Source organism: Diorhabda carinulata, chromosome 9, assembly GCF_026250575.1.
Source record: "Diorhabda carinulata isolate Delta chromosome 9, icDioCari1.1, whole genome shotgun sequence".
Classification (NCBI taxonomy): domain Eukaryota; kingdom Metazoa; phylum Arthropoda; class Insecta; order Coleoptera; family Chrysomelidae; genus Diorhabda; species Diorhabda carinulata.
This window is the reverse complement of record NC_079468.1, coordinates 9149442-9177428: the sequence shown is the minus strand read 5'-3', so window position 1 is coordinate 9177428 and position 27987 is coordinate 9149442. Positions and strand designations below refer to the sequence as shown.

The 27987-nt window shown below is 32.2% G+C and overlaps 1 protein-coding gene across 1 annotated transcript; it reads left to right on the top strand.

Annotated features, from left to right (window-relative positions):
- Positions 1–273: 273 nt before the first annotated feature.
- Positions 274–27987, top strand: LOC130898047 (nucleoside-triphosphatase THEP1; the record flags this gene model as incomplete). The annotated part of the gene is made up of 6 exons (XM_057807082.1): positions 274–701; positions 762–927; positions 1106–1199; positions 1255–1434; positions 8622–8676; positions 27935–27987. Coding segments are annotated over exons 1-6 (579 nt in total), but the record flags the coding sequence as incomplete, so codon positions are not given.

The window sequence follows — 27987 nt, the reverse complement described above, 5'->3', positions numbered from 1 at the left end:
CTGTAAAAGGCATATTGCATTTTCAATTTAACCCCTCATAATATTACATTATTCACAATCTTAAAAAAATCCCCATAACGATTTAGAATCAATTCCCTAAATTTACTCAATTAATTCCTTCAATTGAATGAAATGATTCTTTCTAACATTTATTAACTTCAATTGCTTTTGTAATAACAAGCGACGGCTGGACAATTGCTCGACATTCATATTCTTCGAATTGATACCGTCAATAATTCTAAAATAAAATATTTGTATTAACATGAATTGAAATATGAACAATCATCGTGAAATAAAGTATATGAACTGAATTGTAAGAGCCTTCAACAATTTTTTTTCTACTTCAATCATATTTTGATAGTTATTTATAGATTAAAATTTTCTTATTTGCTACTGACCTCTGAGAGTGTAAAATACCAAACCATAATTATAGTTAATGGAAACAACGAAATCTTGAAGTTTTAGTACATCACAAAAGATGACACAACTGGTAGATGGCAATACTATATTCTGTATCTTGTATGTTTAGTTGCCTATGCTTGGAAATAACTAAAAGAAAATAATTGAAATTTTGTTGATCAAAAATACCAGAATTTAAGGTTAAATATCCTTTTGTAAACAATTTACTTCTTTTTTTTCATTATATAGTTTCTCAAATAATAAATAGAATATGTATCATTTATTAATAACCGGTGATCCAGGTGAGTTTTAATGAAATAGTATTTTGGATTTCTCCCATTTGTGTTAATATATTTTTGTAGGTATTGGAAAGACTACATTAATAAAAAAAATTATAGGTATTTTAAAATCTAAAAATGTTGAAATTGATGGATTCTACACAGAAGAAATTAGAGACGATAATAATTATAGAGTAGGATTTGAAATTGTGACAATGGATGGCAAAAGAGGGATTTTGGCAAAAAAGGGGTAAGACTAAAATAATCACAGATGTATAATACAAGTCTTTTTCTACTTTTAATTTTTTTTTATTAATTGTTCCAAAAAAATGGTTACAACAATACTCAATTTTTGGAATAAACTAAAAAATGTTCATTCACTCAACATAATAATATCATCAACTTAGTTTTTTTAACTTTGAAATCAGAGGGAGCAATCTATCGTCATTTAAACCAAAGGTTGGTCAATATTTAGTACATATGAATGAATTTGAACAGCTTATATTACCTATATTGGAAAAAGTAAGATGAACATCACTTAAAAATTATAGTAATCAATTCAGTGCACAATTTTCAGCCAAAAAAACTATTGATAATAGATGAAATCGGTAAAATGGAATTATTAAGCAAGAAATTTGAAGAATCAGTTTCTAACATTTTCTTTGATAATACTGCAGCTGTTATAGCTACTGTTCCATTGAAAGACCAATTTTTTGTCAGGCAACTAAAAGAGAGGAAGGATTGTCATCTAATTACAGTAAGTTTTTCAGCATATAAGACTTTTACAATTAAATCTCATTTAAGAATTAAACATTGTCCCCATGAATAAATTCAAGTAATAACTATTTATTGCCTTAATAACTTCATCCTATACATTTCTTTTGCAAAACTGTGTCATTAGTTTGTTGGAAGTCGTCGTAAGTATAATATTATGTCCCTAATTAAATACAACAAATGTCTCAGTAAGACGGAGAAACTAAATTATGTGAATGATGGAAAATGTAGCTGATTTAAAGGGACAGAATAGCAAAATGCAGGCATACGATTATTGATCGAAAAAAGCTGCAGAATTTAATTTTATAGCTCTAATGTGAGGAAATGCTGAACACTGCGGCATTTAGAGAGAAATCAAAGCAGTGATATATCTGTAGTATTTAATCTCAGATTATGCATAGAGTAACCTCTCTTTTTGCTAAATACTGTGATACACTATACCAAGCTTAGAAAATATAAAGGTCATTCTGATTGGACGAACAAGTATCTTTTGCAGTTCAACCAGACAATTTGATTTGCCTTTTCAGTGGTTATGTGATAAAGCATAATCCTAAAATAAGTTCGTTTTTGGTATATGAAAACAAGTTACAAGACATTTTAAGTGTTCCAGTGATTTATCAGGTATTTGCCAAAGCTTCTACAATCTTCTACCAACCATTTTCATATTATATACATATACACTGAACCAGAAGATATATTTCACTCCTGCTAGTTATAACTAATATATGTGTGACCACCAAGGAAAGACTTGTTGAAGAAAAGGAAATAGGATCGAGGTTAGGGAAAACTTCCTAGTCGAATCCCTATAGGATTCTTTTTAATAATAATAATAATAAAATTTTATTATTCCTCTCGACAAGAGAGCCAGTGGTTCTGTATAAGATATTGAATTAAGTTGACTGGTTCTCAACCACTACACTGTAATTTTCAAGTAATGTATTCACCCATACACCGGCATACCCATATATACACCCAAACACATACAATTCGCATACACACCCACTCATACATGTCACTATTTTTTACTTTATTAGTCATTAAGAATGAACGAATGAACGTATTTCCATTTATAAACGATTTTCATCGCCTCGTTCATGAATGTGTAGAGTTTCTTCAATAGCATTCTGTCTCTTGAGATAAGTAATGAATCCAAGTCATCTGAATGTCCTCTGGGTTTAATAAAATAGTTTCTTATATTCGTATCCGGTAGACATTGAAAAATACTTAGGCAGTTGAGAAGAAACCACATAATAACTGTTGAAAAAAACTGGGAAAAAATTGAACATGCAGTAACACGCCACAAAAAAATCTCAGACTGAAAAAATCATACAACAGGTAAAGATGGTTAGATAATGAAGTGACTGTGTAATACAACAAAAAAGGAAATTTAGACAAGAATAAAGATGAGAAAAGCTTAAGTGAATATAACAATTAAAGAATAAAAGCAAAGAAACTATAGATGAAAAAAAGAGAATCTTTAGAAGACCAAATAAGAACTATAGAGAAAGGAAATTGAAATTTACTCAAAGAAATAGCAAATGAAGAAAATCTTGGAAATCAACTTATGGCTTTAACGAACAGAGAAGAAGTTGAAGAAGTGATAAATAAGATGAAAAACAATGAAAGTCCCGGAGATAATAGAGTAACAAAAGAACAAATAAAACATGGTGGTGAAATTTTCGATTTAGTTTATCAGATTTGGAAAACCAAGAAAATGCCAGAAGCATGGAGATAGACCATTATATTAACCATTTACAAGAAGAGAGACAAAACGTGTGAAAATTATAGAGGAATAGCCTTGCTAGACGTCACATACAAAATATTTGTATCAATTGTTTGGAAAGTTGCGTTTAAAATTACACATAAATTCGAAATCTGGTAAAAAGAATACTAAGAAGAATTTTTGGAAGAAAGCAAACAGAGTTAGGATAGGAGAGAAGATTAAACCATGACATTTACACACTTTTCAATGAGTCACCAATCAGCGCGTTTATAAAGACAAGAAGGTTACAATGGCTAGGTCACCTTGAACGAATGGACGACTCTTGGAACGAGTTGCATGAAAGATATCAGATGGCAAGAGGAAAAGAGGTGGAGGGAAGTAATGAAAGAACTTTAGAGAGAAAAACATCCAGAGCTGGAGACAGACAAAGCAGGGGACCGTAAGAAGAATAGAGAAAGAAGATATATATAATATATATATATAAATATATATAAATATATATATATAAATATATATATTTATATATTCATATATTTATATATATGTATATATATATATATATATATATATATATATATATATATATATATATATATATAATTTCCAAACAAACAAAAGAATAAACTTAATAATCTTTTTAACAAAAAAATAAATACAGTTCTTAAAATCCAAGATAATTGGATTAAAAATATTTCAAATACATAGATATTTAAGGATATTTTACAGTTTCTATTGTTAGGTATTCGGTATTGAACCCATAATCACTAAGGATATTTCAATTAAAACTATGTTAGGCAATATTGATTACATATCCTCTTTCATACATAATGCACAAAAAAGAAATGTTTAGCCAAAGCAATCAATATTTTAACTAACCACATTCATGAATCAAAACAATTATCTGTTTTTAGAGATCTATTACATATAACGAAAAATTTTTAAAAAGAAAATACAAATTTAATAGTCATACCATCTGACAAAGGTAATGTCACGGTCATTATGGATAAACAACAGTATTTAGATTTATCCAAAGAACTTATATACAATAATACATCATACAAAGAACTTAATGATCCAACTCTAAAAACAACTAATAATTGTAACAAATTAATAAAAAGAGTTCTCAACAAAAAACAAATTGACAAAGAAACCCAGAAGAAATTAACAAACTATAATGGTATTTCTTAATCTTATGATTATAACAATGATTATTATATGAAAGATTCCTTTAAAATCAAAGAAACTTTTAATAATATGATATTTCTACTGAATTATATATTGTTAGGATTGGATATAATGTCTATTTAGTAATGTACACTTAAATATATGCCTTACAGCTCTACAACATAAATGGAGCGATATAAGTAAAAATTGCAAACTTTATAAAGAAACTCTATTAAAATTAATACACAATAACACCAATGGGGTCTTCAGTATCCCCTTTATTAGCAGATTATGTAATGGATTATATTTTGTAATATCTGTTTTACCCTTCAAACTATTCTTCATTAAAAAGTATGTAGATGATATAATTTTATCCCTTCCATATAATGAAATTGATCATTTATTATTTTACTTCAACAGTTTCGATCCCCATATACAATTTACTATGGAAAAGGAAAATACTGAAAAATCGTTACCTTTTCTTGATACTAAATTTACAAGAAACGAAAATAATAAAATTTTCATTGACTGGTATAGGAAACCAATAAGATGAAACAGATGAAAAATAGAGTCCTAAAAATTTTTGATCCAATTTTTCATAAAAAAAATAATATACTTTACAAACTTTTTTATGAAAACTCATATCTTCCATATCTTTTGAAACGAATGTTGTATAATTCATCTGACATTGACATAACATTCTTAAAACGTCATTTCTAAAATTTCTATTCCTTAGATTTATACACCTTTACCATATATAAAATCAGTTACTTCGAAACTTTTTGGAATCTTTAGACAATACAATGTTAAAATAGTATACAGTCAAACACTTAATATTCAATCTATTTTTACTAGTAAAAGATAAAACACCAATCAATAAATTGCCTAACATAGTATGTGAAATACCTTGTTTAAATTGTGACAAAAAGTACATTCGTCAGTCGAAAAATTCACTGATCAGTCGGATAACTTCTCACATAGAGCAAGAGCCCACGACCGCCAGATCTTTCTTATTTTATAAAAGCTGAAAATTTGTCTATATGTGTCCCCTATACAGGTAAGAACGATCAGCGGCAATAGGGCTCGGGTCCCGGTTACTTAGGTAGGTAACAGATAATAAAGGTGTATAAAATAGTATCTTACTTTCCACTAATTATAAAGCTTAAATTTTTTTTATTTTCTTCGGGATAGCTGTAGAAAACTCGTCATCCACCGCCGGACACTTATGACAGTTGTTACCCCTGTCAGACACCCCTAAACTGTAATAAATTTTAATTATACTTTTGTTATAGTATAAAACTTGAATTTCATATATGTTACTTGGGGGTCTATAAAAAAATGTTACCCTAGTAGCCAGACCATTTCAATAGTTTTTACATCTTGCCTGAAACATTGAAAGTCAGCTGTAGGTGCGAGCACGAGTCACAACGGTTCATGCGGTTGCGAGTGAGATAGAGCGCTGAGTCGACTGCGATCTTTTACTGCGCATCATCTGTCGTTTAGTGATGTATTAAACAGTTATGTGTAAATACATCAACGTTTTGTAATACATACTTGGGCATTTTTTTGTTAAATAAGTGTTATTTTAATATAAAATCTTATCATGGGAGATCCTTTAATTTGTTTCGTTTGTAAGAAAAGTGGTGATAAAATTATACTGTTCTTAGAGGAACCGTTTATGTGATCATCTTTGATCTATATTTTACTCCATCTATTAAAGATTACGAGCACTCCCAACGGCTAGAGTCCGCTCGATTGGAGTACTCTATAACTGGACCTGAACAGATTTGACCAAGTGATTTTGCAAAAGAGTTAAAAAATTTAAACTTCAAAGAAGCTCTGGTTAATTTTTTTATCTCGCATTGGGCTACTGATGAAGTAGTACCATTTATTGGTGACCAAAAAACAATATACATCAATTTCAGAAACTGTCATTCTTTTAATGTTGATAATTCTGGCAAAGTTGTCTCAAGTGTTGATGAGGAGTTATCATGTCCAGGACACGAGGAAGCGGATACAAAGATAGTATACCATGTCTATAACATCAACTATCCAGCAGAAATAGTTATACGAAGTGCTGATACCGATATTGCGGTTATAATGCTTGGTAACATGCATCACCTTAAAAGTGATTCTGGTATTTAGATACTTACCGGTACTGGCAATAATTTAAGGTATATTGACCTTACCAAAATACATGAAAACTTGGGACAAACAATTTCTCTGAGCTTACCTGGATTTCATGCTATCACAGGTTGTGATTTTAATCCTGCGTTCTTCAGGAAAGAAAAATTAAAACCATATAAAAAATTAAAAAGCAATCCAGACTACCAAGAAGATTTTAAGGACTTCGGTAATAGCGAATTAATTGAAAATTTAGAACATCAACAAAACATTTTTAATATGATTCAAAGATTTATAAGTAATATTCATATATAATAATATTTAGTGAGCAAATCTCCTTAATAAAGTAACATTTGGACAAACTTTAGTAAAATTTAACCTGTGACGCGCTGTCACTCTATTTTTTAATAATCAAGAACATTTAGATGCATTAATATAGTTTGATCAATTTTGACGTTTCGACTTTTCTTTAAGTCTTTATCAAAATATTTATATTTTTAGTGGTTTTTTTAAAACGGGCTAGAAGTTAATACTTTCTAGTTTATTTTTAGGTCAGAATCTTATTTTGTCGGACAAGCCAGAAAATTATTGTGATAGTCCGGTAAAAGCTTTTACCGGACTCATTTTTATTTACTTTCCGGCCTATCTTTAATGAAAATAATAAAATAGTTAGTCCAAGATAGTGGTCAATTGGTTTCTATAGTAACCGAGTCTTGTTTTATTTAAAACTATAAAATAACTTGACATATTTTGACGTTTAGTTGAAAATGTGACATTTATTATAAAATGGATATTCAAAATGATGCATTTGATTGTGAATTAATGGAAGATGAAATTATACCAGATGAAATTGTTAAGGCGCCCACCCAAGCAACGTTTGATTTATACCGTCGAGGTCCCGGACACGATATGAACAAACATACCAAATTGGTGCATGGAACAGACGGTAATAAACATTTATGAGGATGTGTTATTGGCGTATTTGTCAGAAAAATCAGAAACGCTGAAATCTTCTTCGTTGTGGAGTTTATATTCGATGCTGAAGGCCATGCTACGTACCAGAAGAAATATCGACATAAGCAAATATTTTAAATTAACAGCGTTTATGAAGAAAAAATCCGTAGGGTATAAAGCAAAGAAGTTTAAAGTACTTTATAAAGAGGATATCGACAAGTTTTTAGTAGAAGCTTCAGACGAACAATATCTAATGACCAAAGTGTTTTTGATTATGGGTTATACTGGTGCATGTCGATGGGAAAAAATCACTAAAATATTAATTGACGACATAGAAAACAAACAAACTATGCTTTTGGTCAAAATTTCAAACACCAAAACAAATAATTCAAGATCATTTATTATTAATGGAGAAAAAGAGCTACATTTGTATAGGAAGTTTATAGCGCTAAGCCCAACCAACATTTCTCATCGACGTCTCTATTAATTACAATAAAGGAAAATGTAATAAACAACCTGTAGGCATACATACTGTAGGTAATGCTCCCTCCAAAATAGCTACATTTTTGAGATTGCCAAACCCAAAGGAATACACGGGGCATTGCTTTAGGCGTAGTTCGGCGACTTTGCTAGCTAACGAAGGTGCTGACGTCATAAATTAAAAACGACATGGTGGTTGAAGTTCATCTTAAGTTGCCGAAGGCTACATTGAGGATTCAGTTCAGAATAAGATTGATATATAAAATTCAAAAAGCAGGTAACTCAAATACAGAAATTTTCTCAGAATTCAAAAAATCTCACGTCAACGAATAATTTTGAAATGCTTACAGATAAGTAATGCTAATAATTCTTCGTTTAATATAACTATTCAAAAATAATGTTTATATTTGTGAACCAAAAAATAACGATTGTTAAAAAAATTGTTGAAATTAGTTTATAAAGAGTTTTTGTTATAAAAATGTATAGGTACTGAATAATATGAAGATTATGGCACAACAATGCCCGTTTAAAAAAAAAGGTATTTATAGGATACTTAAAAGTATTGAAGGTATTGTGATATAATTTGTATATGATACAATAAATGATATTACTCATGTTTTTCGCTTGCGGTTGCATTTTATCGTGATCTCGTGATCGTTATTTTTCCGTGGAAATGAAACTTACTAGGAATATACCTCATAGTATTAATAAAATATTGTTTTCAGGTGACTCACTCTAACAGGAATGCTATTTTGGAGGAAATAAAGGACTGGCTTAATGGTAATAAAAAATTAAAAATGTTTCTGTAAAAGTTTTTGTTTACTAATCATCTTCATTTAATATTCTTATACTAGGAAGAAAATAAAAACAAACTTCCATGCTATTTCTTTTTAATTTTTTTGCTTTTTAAAATATGATAATCCATATAAAACACGTTACAATTATGATTATGATCTCCAGAAAGATGGAGCTTTTAAATAGTTTCAGCACTCTTATAACATGAGTATATATACTATGTCGGCTCTAGCGTACTACTTCCATTTTTTGCCACTGGTGGCGCTGGTGTCTCAGCTGAGAGAGAAAGCGTGACGTCACAGCGAGGCAGCGTAACGTAGTGTCTCGTGCTGTCACAGATGACACAGCCATTTTCATTTCAATAGTCCGCTAGATGCTCTAGGTTGGTATGGGCATGAAAGTGACGTAGCATCGAAGTATAGAAATACGAGTTGTGCTTAAAAAAACGATAACGTAAGGTCACCACGACAAAATTGAAATACGGGGTATCTAAAAAGAGGTGACGTGCAAGGTGTGTCGACGTACGTGTAAGGTTATAACGGGGTCGTTTAATGTTATAACGGAGTGACGTATATCGTATTTCTTGATAACCGAACAAGTGATATAAGACGATAACGGCAACATTGAAGTATCGTTCATATGTGGTGTGACGTACGTGTTTTGTTAATAATACATTCACACATTACGCAGGGCGGCACCGGTGCACACATGGTAAAAAAATTTGTAGGATTATCACTATCTATACACACAAATTAGAATTAAAACTTTAAATAACGACAACAAACCTTGACTCAAACCACTAAAAGCGATAATTGGAACTGCTTACATTATTCATTATTATCATATCATATCATAATCATTTTCTCGTATATGATAATAAATCAAAGTACTACGATTGGTCCTGGCCAGCTGATATAGTGATCAAAACAAATATTTCTCTAGTGTTATGCAGATGCTGTATTCAAAGAATCACAAACGAGAGGCTTGTCACCCTGTGTCTTTTATACATTCCTAATGAAAGAAAACAATAAAAAAATTTTTTATTACATTATAGAAACATCATATAAAAATAATACATTTGATAGTGCACAAACACATACATTGTTTTAATGATAAATATATTGTGGCTTGGAGTGTGCTAAAGGTCGGTCCAATTCATAAATAAATGTGATTTTCCCTTCCTTCAACATAACCCATATCCGCATTAGATGCTTCATCATATTACCAAATAAATGTAGAGGACTCGCGCGATCTTGTCTGAGTTATGCCAATCGATGACTGTACATTTTTTTGTATCGGAGATTCTAGCAGTATTTCAATGCAAATGGACGTGGGTGACCCTAATTTAAACTTGATAAAATCCCCTTTTATTATTTATTTTATTATTTTATTACTACATCACCATCGGCTTTATAATGATATATACTTGAAATTTTACAACTGTTTGGAAATATGCACTCAATTCCTTCATTCTCCAATACGTAAAATTCCTCGTTCAATTTGGTTTTTTGATCATTTAAACGAAGAATAAAATTTGAGTGATAGGTATTTGGCTGCCACAGATATAGAGGCGATGATTTAACTATATCACTCGATGGATTATGGGTTGATTTGAAAAGGAAATGGCTACCAAGTTTGTCGCTAGTCATTGTTTGATGATCTACGAACTACTGATATAACATTTTAATTTCCGCCTCATTTATTGAATTATTCCAGTCTTACGCATCTCTTTAATAATAGATACAATTTCGTTTGAATGACCAGTATTTCCGGCAGTTTGAGAATCTACAAGTAATTATAATCTTTTTACTATTTCATTGAAATCATCAAAGTATTTATAGTCAATTGGTTTGGTAGTATATTCCATCAACACTCTCACTCATTGCTTTTCCTTTTCCAATACTGGGCGGATAATGATTATATTTGCCTTTGATATCATCAGGAAAAATTCTAATTGGAAGATCAGGGTTATTTTCACGAGGATTTGTACTTGGCTGTACCATCAATATCTCTTATTATCCCTTCAATATACTCCCTAGGAAGCTGTGACGTACGAGTATATTATTCTAAATGCTCTTGTAGCACTTTCGGATCATTAATGGCTTGTTAAAAATCACTAATTGTATCATCTATGTATTCATCCACTCTAGTACGATCCGGTAAGTCAACGTCATCATTTCTAGTTTCAGAAGTGTCTTCATTTCTTGACAGACTGGGATGCTCCATAAATGTGCTGCAGACCTGCTCACCGGGGCTTACTTATGCTAGTCTATAAAACGGTCTAGTTGATTGTCTATAGGTCGAGCTGTAGTATAGCTCTTCCAATATCAATTACAGAAGACAGTTATGCGAGGATCAATCAATATTTCTTAAATACACACGGCACTCATACGAAATTAAGAAATGCAAAATAAAGTTTACTACCCAGTAAAGTTCAGTAAATTTCTAACAAACCTTCAGTCCACGTGGACTCTGTTTAGCAATGAAAACATCGAATCGTAAACATAAATGCATTTCTATTGGCCGAAGCTGTATATATACAATTTTTTCGAAATATTTCTGCTAGAAATTAGCGTCGCTGGGTAAAATTTATTTACTTCATAAATTTCTTTAAATAAATAGAAATATGGCGTTCTTTAGACCATGGGCGAATGAAGACAATGAAATTACACAGTGTAGTGAAAATAAAGACAGGTCTGAATTTAATAATAAAGATTTAGATATACAAATACAGCAAGCTATTTTAAATATATTCGAATGTTTAAAAAAGAAAGATATTCAGCAATTTGATAATGCAATCATAATAAGAATTGCTGAATTAACTAGAGTAATAAATTTTCCATTTATCGAGCATTCACTAAAGGGGTTGATGTGGAGCATTCAAAGAACCCAAAAACATGTAAAGAAACATTGAAATAAGTTTTCAAAGCTGCTTAAGATTTTATACGTAGGACAATTTATAGTTTACATAAGGAGAGCACGGTTGCGACATTAGAAGTAATACAACAAAAGGAAGCAGATTATCCAGAATACAATCGTACCAGTTTAGAAACATTGCGTCAAGTTTAGTCAGCATTTGTTTTTAAACACAAAAAAACTGAATAAACGGATGGCAATTATCGAATCGTCAAGGATAGTTCGATAGCGACAAGATTATTTGCGTCAGATAGAAAACTACCGAAGTTCTAATAGACACATAATTTATCTACATGAAACATGTAGTAAATTTCGGTCGGATTGACAATAGTCAAAATGAATGTTTGAATGGGCCATGTACTAAATGGAAACGCACTATAATTATTAATATCTGTTAAAAAAATTAAAAACTGTTCAGCTGATTATCATGAAGATATGACAGCATAATTATTTAAAAAATGGTTTGTTGAACAGCTTTTACCTAACATTCCACCACAGTCAATAATCATTATGGTCAACGTAACCTTTCACTCGTGGCAACTCGTTAAGATACCAAATCCAAAGCTCAACTTTTAGCATTTATGTCTGAAAAAAATATTCCTATTCCTATCATTGATCGTAAAAAAAGCCCAACAAACAAAGAATTGTTTACTATTATTAAAGATATAAAATTGGAGAAAATTTACTCTATTGACCAGCTGTGCAAAGAACAGGGTCATAATCTTCTCAGTCTACCTCCTTACTGTTGCATATTTAACCCTATAGAATTAATATGGGCAAACGTAAAATCAGAATGACGAAAATGTAATCAGTATCCAAAACTGAGTATCGAGATTGTAGAGAAAGTTCTAGCAGCAGACCGCCAATAACTTTGGAAAAACTGTGTTGAACATGTTATCAAAGAAGCAGAGTATGTGGTGTCACCCTCTTTACAACCCATCATAATTCAATCAAATGATGACTCTAGTTTAGACGATTCTGACTACCATCATTACTTATAAAGATACTTTGATATTGAAATGTTTGTTATCTTTTGTTTTATTTGCAAAGAATTCATTTTCCTTTATGGTTTTTGCTTTGAAATTTCATTTTCCAAAAAAAACGAGTGGGGTACAAAAAGGGCTCAGTTCACGTCGGGTACTCAGACTATAATTTAATTTTCGGTTGTAGCAAGTTAACGAGGTATATTAATGAATTTTTCCAATTTCCAAGCAGGACTACATTTAAGTGCATCTGTCTAAATAACGGCGTATAATGCTGTCCAATTAAAAATGATTCGATTGCCTTTTAAGGAATACTTTCTCGTATAAAATATACATATTTTTAAAAGTTTTTATAATCTGCAATTGATATTGGACGAACTATAAACACATCTGACTGTGTAGGAAATTCCGATGGTTCTGTTTTCATACGTTCCTGCTTAATAAAGTCTTTCTTACTCTTGAGTAACTGTTTAAGGGTTTAGTTATTGGTTGATGAGTTTTTTCTAGTTGTGTTTGTGACTGGGCAATATCGCTTTTAAGGCTCTTGCATTTATTGGTAGATCATTTTTTGGTCTTTTATTATTATTATTATTTATTGGTCTTTATCTATCGTGAGAAACCCATATTGATTCTGCAAACAATGAGAACACATTTTTATTAAAGTTAGTCTACATTTCGTAGTGTTTCGTTGCCACGTTCCCAATAAAGATACCGCTCTATATATGAAAAATCTAGTGAGTGATGTGAAATATCTGTACATTCTCGCTGTGTGCCCTGTGTGTATATAAAGCATATATATCACAACCAAGTGTATATTTTTATTTTTAGACTTACCTTCATCACACAAATATGTCGTTCAGTTTCACTCTTTGCGGTGATTCATCAGAACAATTGCAACAAAACTATATTCAAAGTACCAATATAATGGAGATCCTACAAGTTACTGATGAAACCTTCAATGATACCACTATTGAGCAGTTCTAGTTTCACACATATCAGCCATTTATACCAGGTAAATTGAACTATAATAAAAGTATTTGCCGATCAAATTTCGCTTCTGGCAAATTGTGGAATATTATTCACTAAATAATTCTACAAGGCATACTTGGGCTGTTAAAACGATTAGGAAAATTGAAACTCCAAGGAATTTTATCGCAGCCACAAAAGAAGAGGAGAAATTAGAAAGGACATGAGTAAATTTGATCATTGCAATCTGACAAAGTTGCACATATTTCTCAATTCAGAAAGATATACATATTATGATCTAAATTTAGATTTCAGTACAAATAGATTTGCCTCCTTGTATTAGATGTTTGCCAATTTTCAAGAGTCCTCTTACCATCCTCAAATGAACCAACCTGTTTTTACTCAATAAGAATTTAAGGATAATACTCCTTTAGTACATATTGATTTTTCAAGACAAAAAGAAGTTATCCAATCTGGTAGCATTATCTAAGAATAGAATTTGAGACTAATAAAGAAACATCGTGTGACGTTTCAGTTTACTGTCTCATATTACAAGAAAAAGAATTCTATAAACCCTCTCTCGAAGACTGTAAGAGAGTATTAATGTTCAGACTCTATAAACACCACAGCTAAATTTTCATCGATTGGCGTAACTCAGACAAGATCGCGCGACACCTCTACATCAATTTGGTAATATAATGAAGCATCATCTAAAGCAGATATGGTTTATGTTAAAGGACGGAAAAATCACAAATAGTTGTGAATTGGACCGACTTTTAGAATACTTCAAGCCAAAATAAATATAAAAAAATTGTGTTGTGCACTCTCAAATGTATTATTTTTATATGATGCTTTTATAATGGTATAAAAAATGTTTTCAATATGTTATTGTTTTCTTTCGTTAGGAACCATAACACTTTGATTTATTATTATTTTTTTTTATTATAAATTTATTGTCGCATCAACTACAAAGGTTATTAGCGACATGTCAATTATAGTTTGTGATATAATTTGGTGTCTTTCAAATACTTAATTATGTTTGCATTATTACAATTTTCATTGAGTAAGGTGGTTATATTGTCTGGAAAATTGTTAAGTATTCTTTCATTTCTGTTAATGTTCAACATTAAGGTTCTCGTTACAAGTTTCACATATCGGTGGGTTTTCTCTATTAAATAGATGGGAGTGTGTTGCTTTAATGTGACCCAGCCTTAAGCGATCGATTTTTATTTGATCTGCGCGACTTTTTGGGCTACCTTTCCATGGTTTAACGTATGGTTTGATGGTTTTCAATATTGACTGCGACCTGTTCCACTCACTTTGCCACTTACACTGAGCTTTCGCTTTTATTACCGCTTTGAAATCACTGACCATCACTTCGCGCACAATTGTTGCTTTGTTGTTATCTGCTGCTTCTCTGGCGTATTGATCCGCTTTTTCGTTTCCTGGGATATTGGTGTGTGATGGGACCCAGATAATTTGGACGCACGCTTTGGATTGGTGGAGGAGGTATAGTTGGGTTTTAATGAGGGAACCTAGTGGGTGTTTGGGAAAGAGTTGTTTAATGGTGTTGATGGAGCTCATAGAATCGGTAATTATTGCAATTTTTTTATATTCATATCTACTGGCGATTGTTAATGCCTGAAATATGGCATAAAGTTCGCCAGTGTGGACGCTATTGTGAGGAGATAGCTTAAATGCAAAATTTTCGTTTGCTAGTATAACTGCTGCTCCTATGCCATTAGGTGTTTTGGATGCGTCAGTGTACATAAGATGGTATTCTTTGAGGTTTTCTTCAACGAGGGTGTGAAATGATTGAACTATCAGGGGGTGGTTTGTTTCCTCTTTTTTGTAGTAACTCAAATTAACGTTGATGGTAGGAATAGGGATTATCCAAGGGGGAGGAGTTTTTATAATGATTGGAAAGAAAACTGGTAGTTCAATTGTCAAGATGTTTGTGTATTGGCGAATTCTTTCGTAGAAGGGAATCGTTGTTTGTTTGTTTCCGAATAAATTTTTAAAGCGGTCTGTTTTGATGTTGTAATTAACTGGGTTATTTCTATTTGATAATACTGATGTTGCGTAGGTTATGCTAAGTTGAATTCTTCGCAGTCGAAGGGGTGGTTCTCCAGTTAGACAGTGGAGACTCTCTATCGGTGTTGTTCGAAATGCGCCGGTGGTGATTCTTAGTGCAGTGTTTTCTAATGCGTCAAGTTGCTTGAGGTGTGTTTTCTCGCATGATGCATAAACTATGGAGCCATAGTCGATCCTTGATCTTATAAGAGCCTTATATAGATTTATCAGACAGGTGGAATCCGCGCCCCATTTATGGCTGGCAATTGTTTTCAATAGATTCAGACCATTTTGACAGACTTTCTTAAGGTAGTCAATATGTTGTTTCCAGGTGAGTTTTTTATCAAAAGTTATGCCCAAAAATTTTATATATTCTACGAACTCTAAATTTTGACCATTCAAGATTAATATAGGTTTTTCTTGTATGTACTTTCTGGAGAAGAGAATACATTTTGTTTTAGTTTCCGAGAATTTCAATCCGTTGGTGTTAGACCAGTTGCTTAGGTTATCGAGTACGGTTTGTAAATGTATTTGGATAGTGGTTATATTTTTCCCTTTTGCAAATAGTACTAAATCATCGGCGTATAATCTTCCTTTGACTAGCGGAGAGCATTTGTCAAGAATATCGGTGATAGCAATCAGGAATAGAGTGGTACTTATCGTAGACCCTTGTGGGATCCCATTCTTCTGTAGTTTTTTAGCTGATAGGCTTCTGTCTACTCTCACTTGAAAGTATCTGTCTGTCAGGAAATTTTTTATGAAGTGTAGAATGTTCCCTCCTAGACCCCACTTTTGTAGTTTTGAGGTTATATTGTGTTTCCAAATCATGTCATATGCCTTGGTGATATCCATAAATACGGCTATACATTCTTGTTTATTGGCAAAACCTTCACTTATTTCGGATTCTAGGTCTATCAGGTTATCAGCTGTGCACCTATTTTGGCGAAATCCGCTTTGTTCTGGTGCCAATAAATTATTTTGTTCTAGTACCCAGAGTAGTCTACGATTAACCATTTTCTCCATAATCTTGCATAGGACGTTCGTTAAAGATATTGGCCGGTAAGACTCTGGTTTTGTTCTTATTTTGTCAGGTTTCAAAAGTGGGATTATCACAGCTTCGCGCCAGCTTGAAGGGAAGACTTTATTAGTCCAAATGTAGTTATACAGTTTTAATAGGTAGTTTTTGGTGCTATCTGAAAGTTTTTGTAGGAATACTACTGGTATTTGATCTAGACCAGGGGCAGTATGTTTTTGTGATTTCAAAGCTTCATAAAGTTCTATTTGGCTGAACGCGCAGTTAATAGGATTTGATTGTTCTTCACTAAAATCTTCCAAAATTTCTTCTTCGATATTTTTTATATTCTTTATGAACTTTGCATCATAGTTTGAATCATTAGAGTTATATTCGTATTGTGAAGCTAATGCTTCCGCTATTTCACTTGAATTTGTGATCAGGGTGTTATTTTTAACTAAAAATGGAATTCTTGGGGATTGTTTTATTCCAGACATCTTCCGAATATTTTGCCAAACTAAGGATGGTGGAGTTGAGGATGTTATTGTAGATACGAATTTAATCCATGACTCCTGTCTACTCTTCTTCATAATATATCTCGCTCGGGCTCTTTGTTTTTTATATTCAATTAAATTTTCTACAGTATTCTTCCGTTTAAACTTGTTAAAAGAGGACTTATAAATTCTGATTGCGTTTTGACAGTCTTTGTTCCACCAAGGTAGTGGTTTATGGTTTAATAATATTTTAGTATATCCTATATGTGTTTTGGCAGCGTCTACGATTATAGATGTGAAGGTTTCTACGAGATTTTCTACATTTAAAATTGGCTGGTCTTTTGTAATGTTAATCTTCGTTTCAACTGTTTCGCTAAATTTTTCCCAAATAGCATTTTTTAGATTCCATTTTGGGTTTGGTAAGCTATTATTCTCAGAGAGTTTTGATGTATATGAAATCTTTATAGGATAATGATCGCTTCCACATAAATATGGTATTACATCCCAAGTTAATGTGGGAGTAAGGACTGGTTCACACAGGGTGATATCAATGGCTGAGCATGTTCCTGTGTGTATGTCAATTCTTGTTGGTCTTCCGTCATTTAAGATGTTAAGATTTAGGGAATTTATCATGTTGTCAATTGTTTTGCCTCGGGCTGTGATATAGTTTGATCCCCATAGTGTATTGTGAGCGTTAAAATCACCTAAAATCAATCGAGGACTTGGAATAGTTTTTAGAACTTGTTCAAGTTCTGACGTATCGATATTTTGGTCTGGGGGTATGTATAGAGAGGATATATATTCTTTGTGGTATATCAACTGCTACAGTTATTAATTCAATATTGTTTGCTACGGAAATGATTTGTTGTGTGTTATATTTATTGTGGACCTATATTGCTACACCTCCAGATGCCTTTCCATTGTACGCTCTATTTTTGTAGAAGTAGGTGTAATAATGTTGATTTTTAAAATTGGTTTCTTGTAAGCATATTATGTTTGGTGATAGTTCGGAGAGTAGGTTTTTAAGCATTTCGAATCTTCTGTAGAATCCTCTTAGATTCCACTGTAAAATTGAGTTATTATTAGTCATTATTCCTGCGATGATTCAATTGATGATTCAGAGTAGTCTTCTATTTCTTGTGCGATAGTTGACGGGTGTAAATTTAGCTGTCCCATGATTTTTTTCCTGATTCTTGTACTGATGCTTTTCATTCTTTTGTTTGTAAAATATGGATGCATGTGTGCGAGTAGTTTTAAGAAGCTTTTTGTATCTTCTGTATATATTTTTGATATACTCAATGGATCTTTTGTTCCTATTGCATTTTCGAAAAAATCAACGGCTTCCGCGAAAGTTGAAATTTGTCTTTCGTCTTCAAATATTTGTTGTGCTGACTCCATTAATTTGTAGAAAGTACTTGTTTGTGTATTTGATTTGTTGTTTGCTATCTTTTTCGCTTTCTTAATTGTTTGTTCGTTTGGTTTATTAAATGTATCCTTTGTTTGTGGTGTAGGTGAAGGTGGAGTTGTGATCTCAGATAAGGTGCGTTTTGTGTTCGTTGTATCTGTATCCATGTGTATTTCTGCTGATATGGTTAGTTTTTTAGAATTTCTGCTATCGCTTGTGGATTGAGTGGTATGTTTGAGGTTGGTAGGAGCTATATGTGATGGTATGTCTTCTGTTTGATTATTCACATTTGTTAGGTTTGTTGTGGTCGAGTTCGAAACTGGAGGTTTGTTGTAGATTTGATTGAAATGTTTGTTGATCTTGTTGTATTAGTGTCCATTGGGAATGATGTATTGTCGGATGTAGTGCTTATTGATGTGTTCTGACAATTATTAGAGTTATGTCCTGATCCGTTGCATAAAGAACACAAATGGCTATCATGCGTTAAGAAGATTCGGTATGTAGTATCTTCAAAATTAATGAGCATCGAGGTAGGTATTGTAATTTGTGTGGGAGATATGTAAACAATACGGCGAAAGCTTAGAATGTGTTTAAAGTTTGGGTTAGAAGTACCGATTTTGAGGAATGTTATGGAAGACGACAGATGGAGGCCCAATTGTCTGAGTTCCTTTTCGATAATTTGATGACGGACAGACGTTCGATAGTAGTAATCTTTCACTAGGTGTTATAAGTCGACGTACAGAAAGAATTTCGTTGTTCACTTTGATTTTTCCATTGCATTTTGTTAAAAATTCGTCCACGTCTTCTTTTTTAGATAGATATATGCATATTCTATTATTGGTTATTCTTGATGAGAATATAATTTTGCTGGGATTGATAATAGTGCCTACGGCTATCAGGTATTCTCCTAATTTTACTCCATTTAGTGAGCTAATTACTATTGCTTGTTGTTTCGTTGGAAAACTTGTTTTTTGTTGGCTTGTAATGGATGAATAAGATTGTGGAGGGTTATTAGGTAGGGCAAAAGTAAAATTGTTTGTGCTGTTTTCATCCATCTTCTTTGAATCTAATTAACATATTAGTAAATAACCGGTACTGGTTTCTAAATGTTGTTTTGCTGATAAGCAGCAACAGGTTTTGTACCGTGACTAACAACAATCGTGTTTGATTGTTAGCATTCAAATGTTAAATTCGTTATGAAGATTTTAAATTTGCTTACTTTGAGATGATATATATGGGGGTGATGATTGCGATAATGGTTGTAGTTTTTCACTAAATAACTATATTTACACTTGTAAAATGATTAATCGACGAGAGCTGATTTTTACACGACTTTTCGATGTTTTACCAGGACCGTCACTCTGATTTATTATTATATATGCGAGTAATATTTTAAAAGTAAAGATTTACTTTTTTAAAAAAAATTTTATTAACTCGATGACTACAACAATAGGTGATAGAATGAAGACTAACTGTATCAATGAATGAACAAACATTAAATAAAATGGAAAAATGCTGAATACAGTAAAGTGTAACAAAATGATTATTATAATTACAGGATGTCTACATATGTCTGCTGATAACATTAAAAATATTCTCAGGTTTTATGAAAAAACTAGAAATGCTGAATAAAATTAAATATAAAAGAAATAGTACATAATTTTTAACAGGATGTTTCTACATATGTTTGCTGATAACGTTAGAAAATGATGAACAAGTTTCGTTATAAGAAAATAAGATGTATGAACTGCACTCACTTAATTATATTGACTTATGTATATCTCTATATGACTCCTCCCCTCTTCGTTGGCTTCGGCTTCAATAGGGATTGTGGTAATTCTGTTGGTTCACACTGGTATCGTTCTTTTTTTTTTAAATTCTTTTATACAAATACAAAAAAAGTTTGGCTACTAAAATAAAAATTATTGTTGCTGTTATTCCTAAATGGCTTTGAACTTCTATAGGTAACAAGTTTGGTTCGAGAAATTGTGGTAGCAATTTGTTTGGATCTTCCAAATGTAAATTGTTAATATTAATTTTGATATGAATTTCTGTGAGTTCTTCGAGGCTTGACTGATATTGGATCCGGTCCAGGTGTGTTTTTGGAATGAATAAATACAATCGCTGTTTCCTAGTTTGACGTTGCATTTTGAAATTTTCAATGATTTAAAATTGTGTTTGCAGTCTTCGTTTAAACTTGTTATTTTCTTCAAGCAAATGATTGTATTTCCATTAGTTAATTGTGTGAGAAGTGAAAAGTCGTTTTTTACTTCGGCGAAATTGCAGCGTGAGAGGTCTTCTAAGTTGCAAGGGTCTTCTTGCGTGAGGTTCTTTGTCGCTGTACCAAAACGAGAAGGTTTTCTTCTTACATTTTTCGTTTGTCCATTTTGTTGATCCTTGAGAATTTAGTGCGAATGTGTACGGGGGTAGGAGGGTTTTCTTTGCTGGGAATAGGAATAATTTTGGAGATATGAAGCAATTTGTTGGCTAATATAGGAACTTTGAGAGTTACATATAAAGTTTTGGAGGAAGATTGATTTTTATTATTTCTAATAAAGTAGGAATATCAGAAGCAATTTCATCGTGTGAATGATTAGTATGTAAAAAATTAATGATTTCTTCTAATTATTTTTGTTTAATTAGTTCTACATTTAGGGCTTCTTGGTTACTGAATGATATTGTTTTAAATAAAATTTGAATATAATTGAATATGGATAATAATTTCGTTGTTAAGTCTATTATTCAAAGTATTCGATTCTTTGAGTATGTCTTCTGCAAAAATTTGAATTTTACGTAAATTTGTTTGCCAACGTTGGGTAATCTGTCCTGCAAACGTATGTAACTTTGAAATTTCGGTCATTAGTTTCGTTTAATTTAACTTTTTCGGTTCGGTTTTTTGAATTTCTATTAAGTCGTTTTGATCGAGATTTCCGGAAATATATTTTATTCTTGTTCCAAGACCGTCTACTAAACCTCTTTCGATTATTTTAGTGGGTCGTGCATACATTCTAAGATTGTTTATATCTTCTGAAAGCAATTCAACATCACTTTGATAGATTTTTGCCAAAGTTACTTTGAGTCGTCAAGTTTACTGGCTAAATGAACTTGATTTGAAACTAATTTTCTATATGAATTTTCGATTTCTTCGATACTTATACTAAAATAAATCATATGATAGTTGACCTTATATTTTCCTAATCCTAAATTATTTAAAATGTAACCTGGGGGTTCAATTGTTTTGACTTGAAGTGCCTGGCTGGCTATCTTCATGGTTAACCTGGAAAGATTTGGTATTTTTAATCATGTGTTTGCTATTCTTTTTAGATTTATTTTTTTATCTTTTCTTTCTAGATTAATTTTATCCAGTTGTTCTGTTCTGTTTGTAAGTTGTTTTTGATAAAGGTCATTAAAAAATGGAATAATTTCTGTTTTTCGATATTCGTTGTAGTCTTGGTAGATTTGTTCATGAGGATCGATTTCGTGTAGATTTAGATTTTCATATGGTCCATATAGGAGGGAATGGATTGGTTATATATAAGAATAGCAGTTGTAACTAAATCAGTACTATTTTCTTTTGATTTCTGTCTAAGAATTCTTAATTTTTCGGTTAAAGTTGTATGTGCTCTTTCTATGGGAGAATTGCCGGTATGAGATTGGGGGGTGGTATAGTGAATTTTAATGTGGAAGAGTGACATGAATTCCTTGAAAGTTTCACTTGTAAACTCCTTTGCATTGGCGCAAGTTATTTGTAAAGGGTAGTTATGATGGGAAAAATAATGACAAAGTTTATTGAGTATAGTGATTGAATTCGAATCATTAATTTCGTATCTGGGGAATAAATCGAGTATTGTTAAAAATTGTTTATTTTCTATACAGAATACGTCTAAGTGAAGGTTTTCGAAAGGTTTTTTAGAAATTAGAGGGCCTGAAAATGGTATTTTTCGAGGGTTCCTATCGTATTTTGAGGTGAGACATAATTCGTAATGATTAATATGGTTCGTTACTAATTCTTGAATTTTTGGGAAATAATACAAGGATTTTATGCGCTTTATAGTTTCAGTAATATCGTTATAGGTTTCTGAATGATAATCTGAAATGAATCGAATTTGTTCATCTTTACAAGGTATATCTTTGAGAAAGTTATTTATTCTAATTATTAGAATTTGGAGATTTGGAAACCAAAAACTGGGTTTTCTTGAGCAGAATGTCTAGTTTCGCCTGAAGCGAAATATCTTCAGATATTTTACTTAAAATTTTGTTAGCGTCGCTAAGCGCTAGATTTGTGTCGGAATTTGCTCTCGCAAGCATCGAAATAGCATCGATAACAGCATTTAGTTCGGGGTCCTTAGTATATATTTTTCGATTTGCAGGGGTTACAATGATATCACTTATTATGTTTATTTTGGTATTGCGTTTAGGAGGTTTTTTATGGATAGTGTTGACTTCAACTCTAGATAATGCGTCGGCAACGTAATTTTCTTTACCTTTCTTGTATTTGATTTCGAAATCGAATTCTTCTAATTTTAATTTCCATCTTATTAGTCGTTGATCGGGTTCTTTAAGAGAATGCATCCAGTTGAGTGGCTTATGGTCAGTCTCAATAACGAATTGTTTGGAGTACAAGTATGGTCAAAAGTGTTTACAACTATCGATAATAGCTAAGAGTTCTTTTTCGATGGTGCCATAATTTCTTTCTGCTGAATTGAGTGTTCGAGTGTAAAATGCAATTGGATGAGAATCTTGAGAAAGTACACTTCCTATCGCGATATTTGAAGCGTCTGTCATCAAGATAAATGTTTTTGTGAAGTCGGGGGTCCCTAAAACTGGGAAGTTACAAAGAAGTTGTTTACATTTTTTTGAAGGCACTTAGATATTCTGGGTCATTTAGATCTAATTTGGTTCTTTTTTTAAGGTACTTATTTTTTGGATATGTTATTTTTGCAAAATTTTGTATAAATTTACGGTAATACGAGAGCATGCCAAGAAATGATTTTATTTGTTTTTCGGTTTTGGGCAAGGGCAAGTTTTATATGGATTCGATTTTATTTGGGTTAGCTTTGATACCATCAGGAGTTACGACGTGGTCTAAAAAGGCAACCTCTTTTTTGAGGAATTCGGATTTGTCTATTTGCACCTTCAAATTATATTTTTCTAGTTCAGTAAATATTTGTTTTATATGAATGATATGGTCTTGAAGGGATTTAGAGGAAATTACTATATCGTCCATGTATACGAAACATGACTTATAGAGAAAAGGGCGAAGAATAGTATCCATCACACGTTGGAAAGTGGCGGGAGCGTTTTTTAGACCGAATGGCATACGAGTATATTCGTAATGGCCATTATCTACTGTAAACGCAGTTTTTTCTGCCGAATCTGGGTGTATCTCGATTTGATGGAAACCTTGTGCTAAATCTAATGTGGAAAAATAAGTGCTTTGATCAAGACTATCGAGAATTTCATCGATACGAGGAAGGGGATATTTGTCTTCGATAGTTTTTTCATTAAGTTTTCAATAATCGATCACTAATCTAAATTTCTTCTTTCCACTGGCATCCATTCGTTTGGGGATGAGAAATGTAGGGAAACTGTACGGGGATATACTTGGTTTAATTATCTTATTGTCTAGGAGTTTTGAATCTGACTTTTAATTTCATGTTTTAAATGATGGGGTAAATGATTTTTGGTAAATTGGTACGTCGTCGACTGTTCTAATATGATGTTTAACTACATGAGTGAAAGTTAAGTTTGAGTTTTCGTTATAAAATATGTTTTTAAATTTTTTGCATAGAGACATTAGTGCATCTTTTTCTTCGGGATTCAGATGATCCGTTCGAAGAAGTCTAGAAATGTCAATATTATTATAAAGTGGTAGGTTTTGTTTCACAATTTTTTATAGAGGTTGAATTGATAGAAATATTATTTAATGAGATCTCTTGTTCTATAGGTATTTTGCAATAACCGTTTCGGGCTAAAGATATACATTTGGGTATTATCAAGTTTTTTAATTTAATTTTAATTGTGTTTATTTTATATTAAGTACTATCGGTTATCTATGTTTACAGGAATATTTAAAAGTCTTTTATCTAAAGATTCAGAGTAAGGGGTGAATAGGTTTGGATTAATCTCCAAATAGAAGGGTATTTTAATATAGTTGATTTGTAGGGAATGATTTTCGTAATTAATGAGTGCTTTTAATTTATCTAAGTCTTGACTACCTATTAACGCATCGAATCTATCATGCCAAGGTACTATAAACATATCGAATATGAATTTAATGCCGAATGCTTTCAAAAGAGGGTATTTACAGCTGAAATTACCATTATAAACTGTTTTAATAGATTTAACGGAGAATTTGGATTTGTAAATAGAATCAGAAAATAATTTATAAGTTGGTTCTGGATTTATAATAGAATTGCTTGCACCGGGATCAATCAGTTTTTTCAAGTCTAAATGTGGAAGATATATAAATGGAAGTTTAGGAGCTGAATTAATATTATTTATGTCAATTCCGAGACTGGTAATTAAAATCTCGTTTTCATCGAATTGTTCGTTTTGGTTGTTATCAGATGATAAATCTTCAAAATTTTGGTCGTTTTTTTCTACATTGAATAATTCTTCGGAAATAACGGTCGGAGGTCCTGTTTGTCTCAACGAATTATGTTGGGGTCTAAAGGTATTTGCAGTTGATATACTCATTGGGGTTGGTTTGTAATTATTTAGATAATTGTATGGTTAAGATTGGCGAATAAAATTTTGGTTATTAGGGGGGTGCGTTTGTCTGTTATATGATTGATTATTTGGCCTTTGATAGTTATTTTGATAATTTGATCTTTGATAGTTATTATATCTATTAGATTGTCTGTTATCAAAGTTTTGAGTTATTTGTGGCTTTTGAAACGAATTATGGAACGATGGTTGTGGTCTTGGTGATTGATTATAAGGAGTATTTTGTTTCGAAGGTGGACGATTTCTTTGGGTTTTCTGTGATCTGAGGAAGTGGCCGAACTCGATTTGGGATCTTTCGTTATCTCATCTTTTGCATTTGAACAGGGCTTGCTCAAGAGATGAAATTGATATATGAAGTATATATCTCGGTAAGGATTTAAGAGACCCGCTTTGAATACCATAAGGGCTTGATATAGCACACATAATTTCTTTGGATACTCTAACTTCCTGACTATCAGAATTTATAGCTAGATGCTCTTTAAGGACTTGTAGTTTTAGAGATTTCGTCGTGAAATTTAGAGAATGATTGGGGATGTGATTGGATAGGTGTATTCAAATCGTGTGCTAATATTTCTTCTGACCTAGGATCGTCAAAACGAGTGACAAGAGCTGTTTTTAGATCGGGCCAATTATCTTGCTGGACCTGAAAGTTTAGATTTCACTTGCTCCAACAAAAACGAGTTGAATAAGTTATTATTGTCGGTTTTTAAAAAATCTATGTATTTTTCAGACTGTCTCAGGAAATAAGCTAAATCTTTAGAACCATCATTATATGTTGGGACAATATTGTTTGCCGTAGTTAATTCGATTTGAGTGATTGTAGTAGACATTTTGGTATCAGTGTTAGAATTTCGTTTTATAGACAATGGAGATCTGGATCGATCACGAATTTTTGACATGTAAATTGTTTGACACTAAAGTATATATTTAAAATTGGAATCAATCTTATATTATGATATGAATATTATGAAATTCGGAACTAATTATCAGCCAATAAATTAGAAAATAAAGGAAAAGACTTACAGGAGGATACACTGGAGGATCATCTGCGAGCTTCTGCCTTGTCTCGAATTCTCTGAAGGAACTTGAGACGTTTCTTGTTAGAACAACCATCTTCTTCGCTGAATAAATGAAAATGAACTTATATAATTGTCTCTATATGACTCGCGTAAATGCTTTTTGGAACGGCCGGTATATGATGGCTATGATTTTGTTGAATTTATATTTATCGTGATTAATGTTGAACAATATATTTGACATTTGACAACGATAGATCCGATGTTCGGTATGATCGCTGCGCGCCTCTATATAATTTTATAGCCCGCGACACAAACGCCATCTTTCCGTCTATATTCTGTATCACAGTTACCCGCGTCATCTTTCGGACTGCACCCCGTATAATGTCTATGACGTGAATCGCAGCGGTGACACCATCTCCACCAGTGGCAAAAATTGGAAGTAGTGTGCCAGAAGTACAATAGTATATCTATATGAGTCTGTTACACCAAATTATAAAAATATATGAAATTTAAATACATTTTTGTTTTTTTTTTCGACTACCCCTGTAGCCCAGTCACCCGCGTTATCTTTTCGACTACATCCTATTGCCATATTTCCGACTGCACTCCGTATAATGTCTATGACCGCAGCGGCGACGTCAGACGTGGCGATAAGGATACTACGACCTAGCGATAAGCTCGTCTACGCCCTGGTACCCACCTAGTGCTACACAATCGCAGCGGCGACACCAGCGCCTCCAGTGGCAAAAATAGGAAGTAGTGCACTAGAACCTGCATAGCATATGTGCATGGTGCTTATGGTGACAAAATTCACAACTGCACTGTCTGGTTCTTCGAGCCAGATACGAACCAGTTGTTTATTGATTGCTCAAAGAGCTAGACTTTGTACTCGTATTTATGTAATTGTGAATGTGGTGAGGGTAGGTTACGACATGAAGGAAATATGACTTCGAATATAGGGATAATAACCATAAACAGGCAGTACATAGTGATAAATAATTAAGAGTTTATTCCTATTATTATAATATTCCTAACCTGGAATGTTGATACACTACTAAGAATAGGGGAAATGGAGGAGACAGCAAGGGAAATAGAAAAATATACCATATACGAGGATATATTGAAAAATTCTTAGCCTACTAGAGAACCAAACAAAATTTCAATGTCAAAATATTTTATTACTCAACATATTCTCCTCTTAATTGGATATATGTATTACAACGAACCTGCAACGTCTCTAGAACTTTCAAAAAAATGTTTCTTCTTTCTCTGCAAACCAGACCTCCACAGCTTTTATTACCTCCTCGTTGGAAGAAAATTTACGACTTTTTTTCAGTCGAGGAGAGAGATTATAGTCGAACGGAGCCAAATCTGGTGAATTAAAGGGGGTTGTTCTAGTAATTCAAACCCTAAATCACAAATTTAAGGCATGGCAACATGAGATTTGTGTGCAGGGGCGTTGTCCTGCAAAAACAAAACACCTTTGGATAGCTTTCCGCGTCTTTTCTCTTTAATTTTCTTGTACAGTGGTAGTAATATCCAGTTATTGTTCTATCCTTATCCAAAAAATCAATCATGATTACTCCATAGCAATACCAAAAAACTGAAGCAAGAACTTTTCCATTTTTGGATTCAAAACTTCTTAGGTCTTGGAGAACCAGAGATCGCCATTCCATCGATTGTTGCTTTGTTTCTGGAT